The sequence below is a fragment of the Seriola aureovittata genome, chromosome 14 (genome assembly GCF_021018895.1).
Source record: "Seriola aureovittata isolate HTS-2021-v1 ecotype China chromosome 14, ASM2101889v1, whole genome shotgun sequence".
Classification (NCBI taxonomy): Eukaryota; Metazoa; Chordata; class Actinopteri; order Carangiformes; family Carangidae; genus Seriola; species Seriola aureovittata.
In genome coordinates this window covers 26,087,501-26,096,574 of record NC_079377.1, presented here as the reverse complement: position 1 = coordinate 26,096,574, position 9,074 = coordinate 26,087,501, and the positions used below count along the sequence as shown (strand labels likewise).

The 9,074-nt window shown below is 40.2% G+C and overlaps 2 protein-coding genes across 3 annotated transcripts in view; both read right to left on the bottom strand.

The window, feature by feature from the left end:
- Nucleotides 1–452: 452 nt before the first annotated feature.
- On the bottom strand, nucleotides 453–2,974 carry LOC130180931 (cystatin-F). Of its 2 annotated transcripts, none has more exons than XM_056394590.1 (4): nucleotides 2,665–2,974; nucleotides 1,881–2,062; nucleotides 1,134–1,253; nucleotides 453–691 (listed from the first exon to the last, which is right to left on the bottom strand). In XM_056394590.1, the coding sequence occupies exons 1-4, from the start codon at nucleotides 2,822–2,824 to the stop codon at nucleotides 611–613; spliced, it is 543 nt and encodes a 180-aa protein (XP_056250565.1). In that variant the 5' UTR covers nucleotides 2,825–2,974; the 3' UTR covers nucleotides 453–610. The 2 variants fall into 2 exon arrangements, with proteins under 2 accessions (XP_056250565.1, XP_056250566.1); XM_056394591.1 differs by having other exon boundaries at nucleotides 656–780.
- A 2,046-nt stretch (nucleotides 2,975–5,020) lies between these two features.
- Nucleotides 5,021–9,074, bottom strand: part of LOC130180930 (synapse differentiation-inducing gene protein 1) — a 14,634-nt gene continuing 10,580 nt past the window's right edge. The window contains exon 4 of the mRNA XM_056394589.1: nucleotides 5,021–8,678. Coding sequence (XP_056250564.1) covers nucleotides 8,520–8,678 — 159 coding nt within the window. The 3' untranslated portion in view covers nucleotides 5,021–8,519. The remainder of the gene's footprint in view (nucleotides 8,679–9,074) is intronic.

Here is a 9,074-nt window from a genome sequence, read left to right as displayed (position 1 = left end):
TCATGACTGAACTCTCTCCTTTATTTACATCTGTCTTTGTTGCCGCAGAAACCTGTTCTGCAGCTTCTGTGTTTTTATTTTTACCTGCTCTCCATCACCATCAATGACCTTTCAAAATAAAGGAATTCAGTTTCATAACACATTCCTTGGTTTATAGTTTATAGTTTATAGTTTTCTTGTTATTAAACATTTCAGACGATAAGTTTCTACATGAATTTCAAAGTCAGATTCTCATCTGTTTTTTTAAACAGACATTAATTAATTAATTAACTATATATACCCATTATTTTATAGATTAAAATGTGATATATAAAGCACCTTTATTGCATCTTTATGAATCAGTAAATTCACTGGATCTGAAGGTAAAACATGAGCAGGTTGTGTTCAGGTGTTCCTCCCTCTGACCAGCAGGGAGCGCCGTCTGCACTCAAACACACCACAGGAGAAAAGAGTCAAAGACTTCAGGTTTTTATTGTGACAAAAGTGAGAAAGTTTCATTTTATACACGAGATGAGGTTTAGAGCAGGTGAACAAGGTGTTACAGGTGATCAGGTGGATGTCACCACAGGAGCAGAGGAGAGACCTGGTGGATCTGGATCAGCTGCCGGTCTCAGGGTCCACAGAGGAAGACCAGAATCTTGGTCTCCTGTTGCCAAGGGATCAACCAGACTTCGAAGTGACACTGAAACGTCTGGAAAACAAACAACCTCCAGTTTTCACAATAAAAGCCTTTCACCTACAAACCTGTTTATTTTGTACTGAGATACAGTTGTCTCATGTCTGAGGGAGGATCAACAACAACAACAACAACAACAACAACAACAACAACATAAAAACAGTCAGACATTTTACTGATTATTTTAATTACACACTTTTACTGAAGTGACACTTTAAATGCAGGACGTGTCAATTTTCTACAGTGTAGTATTAATATGTATTTTCACAGTAGTATTAATATGTATTTTCACAGTAAAGTATTAATATGTATTTTTACAGTAAAGTATTAATATGTATTTTCACAGTAGTATTAATATGTATTTTCACAGTAAAGTATTAATATGTATTTTCACAGTGTAGTATTAATATGTATTTTTACAGTGTAGTATTAATACTTGACCTCAGGTCAGACTCACCTGGTGCAGACGACCTTTAGGCTGAAAGTCACACTTGGACAGGATGTTGTCGTGGTCTCGTTTACGACAGACGGTTCTAGAAATCTCCAGATCTACGATGTATCTGATCCCTTTAACGATCTGAAATATATTAATGTAAAAATATAAACATATAAACAACATCTGGAAAAGTGGTGATTCCTGTTTTTATTATAATGATGTTTCTTCACTCGTCATAATTATTATTATTTTCATGTTAATTCATCTGAATCTTGATGTCAAACATTATAATTCTGCCTCTGTTGATTTAGTGTCAGAGTTTTCATGTAATAAATCTAATGTAGCATTTAATTATTATTTTACTTTATTTCTTTTTCTATTTTTATGAATTATATTATTTTTCTTATTTCTTTATATTTTGTTTTCATTTTATGTTTATTTATGTCACTTTACTTCATTTTGATGTTTTAAATATTTTTATACAAACTGTAGATTTATTGTTTTCATGTTTATTTGTGATTGTTTGTGTTCGTGTCGTCTGTGACCTTCAACCTTACAGCTGACGCCAGGTTCTGGTTCTGGTCCATGAATTTTCACCAGTTAAAAATGAATGAATGTTTCCGATATAAACTCAAAGACGTTTAAAAAACTTTCACATTCCACTAACTAATCCATCAATACCACCTTAAGTGCATCAGTAGTTGTGGGTAAACCCAGAGCGTTTCTATTGAGCTGCTCTTGACCTTTGACTTCCCAGGTGTGTCGTACCTGTCTCTGTGCTCTGCGGATGGCGGAGGGTCTGAAGAGGAAGGCGTCGTTTGATTGGTTGTTGAAGGAGTAGGTGGTGGCGAGGACGACCTGCTGGAGGCCGCGGTCGTTCCTGCTGATGTTGAACGGAGCGCCAGGGATGAGGCGGCCGCCATGATGGCTGCCAGCCACCGACCTGACGCCTGAGCAGGAGGAGGAGGAGGAGGAGAAGAAGAACAACAAAAAAGAGAAGAAGAAGAAGAAGAAGAAGAAGAAGAAGAAGAAGAACAAGAAGAACAAGAAAGAGAAGAAGAAGAACAACAACAACAACAACAAGAACAAGAACAAGAAGAAGAAGAAGAAGAAGTTACAACTTTAAACTTGATGCTTCTCTCATCCGTTCACTCGAAGAGAAGATATTCCCCCCCCATCACCCCCCCATCACCCCCCCATCACCCCCCCCCCCCCCCCAGGCGCCTCCTTTCTCTTTCTCTTTGTGTTTCTTGTGAAGAACGAAGCTTCAGCTCGTCGTCTCTGTTTTTCTTCTTCTACCTCAGAGTGAATCTCTGCGGACGCTTCGTCCTGCTGCAGCTTGAGTTCAAGTTTAAACTTTTAAAACTCACTGAACTGAGTCACAGCAGCTTTAAAACGCTGTCGAATAAAAGGAGGGAAACCAGACTGATACATGAAGACGAGGCTCTGAGAGCGAGGAGCAGAAACTCTGAAGAGCTGAAGTCTTTAAAGATAAAACGACATTTAAACAAGATTAAAGTCCTGATGGAAACAGGAAGTGATCGGTTCTTACTGAGGACGGCGAGTAGAGAGACGAGCAGCCGCGTCTTCAGTCCCATCATCCTCTGTGTGTGTGTGTTTCCTGTCGAGGCGTCCACACTCTGACCACAGATCAGCTCACACACACAGACACGCAGCAGCTGCAGGGCCGGTCTGTTCACTACTTCAAACATGTGATGTCACTTCCTGTCGGTGCAGTAACTTCCTGTACCTGCTCAGGGCCTGAGTCAGCTGATCACAGAGCTGCAGTCAGGTGATCAGTGATCAGTTAGCTCAGGCGCCGCCTCCTTGTCTCAACACTGGAAACAGAGAAGAACTCAGACTTCCTCCTCCTCACACCTCAGCTGATCACATGACTGATCAGAGAACAAACAGCCAATCAGAGACATAGATCGACCCTCCATCTGCCATATTGAACATTCTTTTAAAAAATCCTACAGTTTATTAATAAGTTTGTTTTTCTTCAGGAACATGTTTAATTATCATTTTAACAAAGTTCATTCACTTTTATCTTTTTGTTTGGACTTTTGAGTCACTTCCTGTTTTATTTTGAAGAAGAGTTCCTTTTTATTTATTTATTTATTTTTAAAATTAAGTTGTTTAATTTAAGTAATTTACAGAAAGGAATAACTTCCAATAAGCGATGGTGGAAATGATGACAGGTTCTAGTACAGTCAAAAATAAACAAACAAAATTTAAAAAAATTCAAAAATTTAAACAAAATAAATATTGAAAAGTAAATAAAAAACAAGTTGAGGAGACACGAAGCACAAGAGAGCGAGGAAACAAATATTAAAATAGCAAGGATCCAGAAAACGACTGTGTCCACTGTTGTTTTTACTTCCTGTCTTTGTCTCGTGTTTCCCTCCTTGTTGATGGTCTGCCCCGCCCTCATTTGTTTCACCTGTGTTGAGTCACCAGGTGTGTATTTAGTCTCTGTGTCTGGTGAAATCCAGTTTGTTCCAGTTTCCCTGTGTGTTTAGGATTCTTGTTTTTGATTCATCTTAAGTTGTTAAATCACTTTTCAGCTGTATTTATTTCCAGCTAATCTTCAAACGTGACGATTTTATTTTATTATTGAGTGAAATCTTAAAATCTGCAAGAACAATAATCAACAGTCTGATGAATTTATAATGTAGAAATAAAGAAACAGGAAATAGTCTGAAACTTAAACGTCTTCCTGGTTTTAAACTCAGAGACAGAAGACTCAGTGTTCATGTGTGTCTGAGTCACAACAACCACAATGCATCAGGTTAATTACCCATCAGCCCCCACAGCTCCACCTCTGCAGCAACTGCTGTTTATCGGACTGATCTTTATCAACTGAGCACGCTCAGTAGAGTCAGACCTGTCTGACCCTGAGTGACCTCCACCCCTCCTCATCCTCCACAGTGAGTCTGTTTCATCTGATGTTGGTTTCTAATCAGCTGATGGAATCTGGTGCCACAGAAAATGAATTGGTGATTGTCACATTTGTCCTGTTTTCTTTTATGGTAAATGATGCACAAACACACAGACTAGTAAAGTCCAGGCAGGAAGAAGCTCCTGGTTCTTTCCTGCAGTGCTGCATGTTCTCCTTGTGTTTCCTCCAGGACTCTGATCACTAGAACAAACACATGCACATTTAATTAATAAAATGTAAAACTAATAAGATTTCCCCCTTAAATTACAGAGAAAATCTTTAAATTGTTAGTATTGACATTAACCTTTATTTTAACAAGCTACGTTTTTAATTACAGATAATTAATGTCATTCTACATAAATTTGTATTTAATTTAACAAAGAAGAAAAAATACTGTATAAATAATACAGTAATTTGTCTTTAGAAAAATAAGAAATAAATGTAATTATTATTATTGGCATAATGCTTAAAATAGAAGTTTGGCTGTTAATTCACAGATCAGTTCTGTCATTTTACAGACTTTTGTTCACAATTTTAAAAAACAGAAAATTACTGTTAGAAATTTTTTTTTTTTGAAGTGTGGATTATGAAAGATGCAGGTTTAATAATGAAGATTAATTAATTGATCATATGATGAAATGATGAAACACAAACGTGATTAATAAATGTACATAAAGTTTAATAAAAATGTATGTTCAAATTAATAAAGTGAGTTTGGATTAAGAAAATTAATAAACAGGTTATAAAAAAATATTAATAAAAATATGTCCTGATTAATAAACGATCCATTTGTATTTTATATCATATATAAATTATTAAAAAAACTGACGAACCCAACTTTACCTTGAAAGGTAAAAACATTTATTATTATTATTATTATTATTATTATTAACAATATTTAACCTTGCTGTAGTTTCCTGTGCAGATAAAAGAAAATTAATAAAAATCATTTCGACACAAACAGACGTTTCAGTGGAAATACAACATTTAATTTATATTAGCGAGCACTTAAAGTTCAAAGGTTAAAAAAACAACCAATCACAGAGCAGCTCTGTTTGTTTTGCAGCTGGGCAGGAAGTGTATGTGTGTGTGTGTGTGTGTGTGTGTGTGTGTGTGTGTGTGTGTGTGTGTGTGTGTGTGTGTGTGTGGATTTTCTTGTCTTTTGATGGCGCTAAGCTTTCCCCCTGCTTCCAGTCTTTGTGCTAAGCTAGGCTAATCACGTCCTCTGACTCAGACTCCAGCAGAGAAAACTGGGATGTTCCTTTAAGAAGAAGCTGTTAAACAACATGAAGTTTCCCTTTAACACTGGAACTGAAACGATCAGTCGATTAATTGATTGATTAGTTTGTTTCCAGTGTCTCAGGTTTTTTCCTTGTTTGAAACTGAATCTTTGGGTCGAGTAAACGTCAGAACTTTACTCTGAAAACAACTGATCAATTAAAGGAGGAACTGATCAGAAAGAATCATTAGCTGCAGCCCTGCTTTAGCACATTCTGCAGGTGTACAGGTGTGGATGACATCACATCCTGCAGGTGTGAATCTACATAACAACAGGTCTGATGATGATTCAGCCCTTTAGCCCAGAGTTGGTATGTGAAGCTGCCAAGAATAAATCAGGACCGAGATCTCGCTTCCCAAACTGATCTGAAGTCAGTCTGATCGTCCTCAAGAAGGTCCAGGATCAGAGAGTCCCTGATTCCAGACCGGCCAATCACAGACCAGCCAATCACATTCAGCTGTGTGTGGTTAGGGTTCACACTTCCTGTCTCCCCTCAGCAACTCATCACTCTGCTCCTGCTGCTGCACTAAACACTGACCTTAGATCAGTACCGGACACAATAACCCGAGGTACCACTGTACGTTAGCTTAGCATCAAGCTAATTCAGGGGAACATGACTGCAGTCGGTGAGAGAGACGGGAGCACTTCCTGTCCGAGCTCCACCATGTAAACATTAAGCCTCGGTCAGAACCGGATCAAACATCAGGTGATCACCTGACACCCTGCGGAGTGTGTGTTTGTTTCCATCGCCCTGTGGTCCTGGGCGGGTGGCAGGGGGGGGGCAGAGATGGTTTTGAGTGTTTATTGAACAGATGTTTGATCGGGGTCTGAAGGTGATACTGATCAGACCTGAAGCTGAGTCTGAACCAGGATCAGGATCCTGCAGGAGACAGGCCGGTTCTTCTGACACCAGCAGGACAGATGATCTTCAGGTGTCTCTAACGGTCTGAGACGCATCATGTGATCAGACGACAGAACTAGCAGAGAAATAATCCACAGAGAGAAAACAAGAGTTTATCTTTAACTGACCGACCCCGAGTCAGGGATCCAGACTTAGTGATCCAGTCTCAGGGATCCAGTCTCAGTGATCCAGACTCAGTGATCCAGACTCAGTGATCCAGTCTCAGGGATCCAGTCTCAGTGATCCAGACTCAGTGATCCAGACTCAGTGATCCAGTCTCAGTGATCCAGTCTCAGTGATCCAGACTCAGTGATCCAGACTCAGTGATCCAGTCTCAGTGATCCAGTCTCAGTGATCCAGACTCAGTGATCTAGTCTCAGGGATCCAGTCTCAGTGATCCAGACTCAGGGATCCAGATACACTGATCTAGTCTCAGTGATCCAGTCTCAGTGATCCAGACTCAGGGATCCAGATACACTGATCTAGTCTCAGTGATCCAGTCTCAGTGATCCAGACTCAGGGATCCAGATACACTGATCTAGTCTCAGTGATCCAGTCTCAGTGATCCAGACTCAGGGATCCAGACTCAGGGATCCAGATACACTGATCTAGTCTCAGTGATCCAGTCTCAGGGATCCAGACTCAGGGATCCAGACTCACTGATCTAGTCTCAGTGATCCAGTCTCAGTGATCCAGTCTCAGTGATCCAGACTCAGTGATCCAGTCTCAGTGATCCAGACTCACTGATCCAGTCTCAGTGATCCAGACTCAGTGATCCAGACTCAGTGATCCAGACTCAGTGATCTAGTCTCAGGGATCCAGTCTCAGTGATCCAGACTCAGTGATCCAGACTCAGTGATCCAGTCTCAGTGATCCAGTCTCAGTGATCCAGACTCAGTGATCCAGACTCAGTGATCCAGTCTCAGTGATCCAGTCTCAGTGATCCAGACTCAGTGATCTAGTCTCAGGGATCCAGTCTCAGTGATCCAGACTCAGGGATCCAGATACACTGATCTAGTCTCAGTGATCCAGTCTCAGTGATCCAGACTCAGGGATCCAGATACACTGATCTAGTCTCAGTGATCCAGTCTCAGTGATCCAGACTCAGGGATCCAGATACACTGATCTAGTCTCAGTGATCCAGTCTCAGTGATCCAGACTCAGGGATCCAGACTCAGGGATCCAGATACACTGATCTAGTCTCAGTGATCCAGTCTCAGGGATCCAGACTCAGGGATCCAGACTCACTGATCTAGTCTCAGTGATCCAGTCTCAGTGATCCAGTCTCAGTGATCCAGACTCAGTGATCCAGACTCAGGGATCCAGACCCCCTGATCCAGACTCAGTGATCCAGTCTCAGTGATCCAGACTCACTGATCCAGTCTCAGTGATCCAGACTCAGTGATCCAGACTCAGTGATCCAGACCCAGGTCCATCTGGATGAATCCTGTTTTGTTTAAATTCACCTCCTGTTTAATTTTTTTTCTATTATCATTTCCCACATTCTCTTTCTGTTAATGAATTGAGTTTGATAAAATATAGATAATAAATAATTAATGAAATAAATATAATTATAATAATAATAATAATGATAATAATATAAATAAAGATATTCTATAAAACGCAGGTTCTGTGGGAGAAGATGAAGATGAAGATGAAGATAAAGAAAAGCAAAATATCTTCACGCCTGAGAAACAGAAACAAAATGACTTTATTAATTAATTAATTAATCTGTGGTTAAATTAGTTGTAGATTCATTTTCTTTCAGTCAGTTAATTAATTCATTGTCTGCACCGATCAGTCAAATTGAAACCAGTTTCCTGTTTTAATATTGTGTCTGATCACTGAAACTGTTGCAGCTTAAAAATGAGAAAATAAAAATTCAAACTAAATGAACTGAAGTGAAAATCAACGCTTTTTTTATACATCTGTTAAAAGTTAAAATCCACAATTTAAAATCTTTCATTTTTAACTGTCACTTTATTAAAAACAGAAAGGAGGGAAATAATAATGAGAAAAAACACAGCAATGTTCTTTAAAACAAATCGACTCCATCTTTTCTTTCCTAACCTCCCACTGTTCCTCACAGAGATCCTGCGATCTGATTGGTTTAAAGGTTTCAGGTAGGAGTCCTTCAGCGCTCCAGTCACCCATCCACAGAGAAGGAGGGGGTGACGTCTTGTCCTCCTGCACCTCCTCACCGTGGGCCGACCTGCCGAGGAAACGCTCACCTGACAAGGGCCGGACTCCAGGTGGAGATTAGGGGCTGATGGGTAATCTCCTTCCCTACCAGTGGTGGTTCTTGGAGAGGTAGGCGATGAGCGCCACAGCCACGCCCACATAGATACCTGTCCCGATGGTGATTGACAGCACAGCCAGGAAGAGAGCCCGCCTCGAGCTGGAGCTGGCCAGGTGGAAGTCTCCTTTAGACACCGCCTTATTGGTCTGAGAGGAGGGGGGAGGAGGGGTGGGGGCAAAAACACCTCAGTGTTAATCTCTAATTTAATCGCTACTGTTGGACAGTTAAATCTACAGTTTTTCATATTTTATATAAAGATATACATATGGATAGGTTCAAAGGTTCTGTAAACGAGATTTTAAACAATAATTTAGCAGCAAACATCTAATTCTCTATATAAAGACATAGTGGAGTTATGGCGTCCTGAGCAAAGAACGAAGACACACCCCCTGTGTGAGTGACGTAATCTGAGTTTCTCCGGTCTGGCAGTGTGTGCATGTTAGTGAATGTGAGTCCTTCCTTCCTGTCTCTCCCTGCTCCGTCAGTGTCTTTACCTGCTCCGTCAGTGTTTTTACCTGCTCCGTCAGTGTTTTTACCTGCTC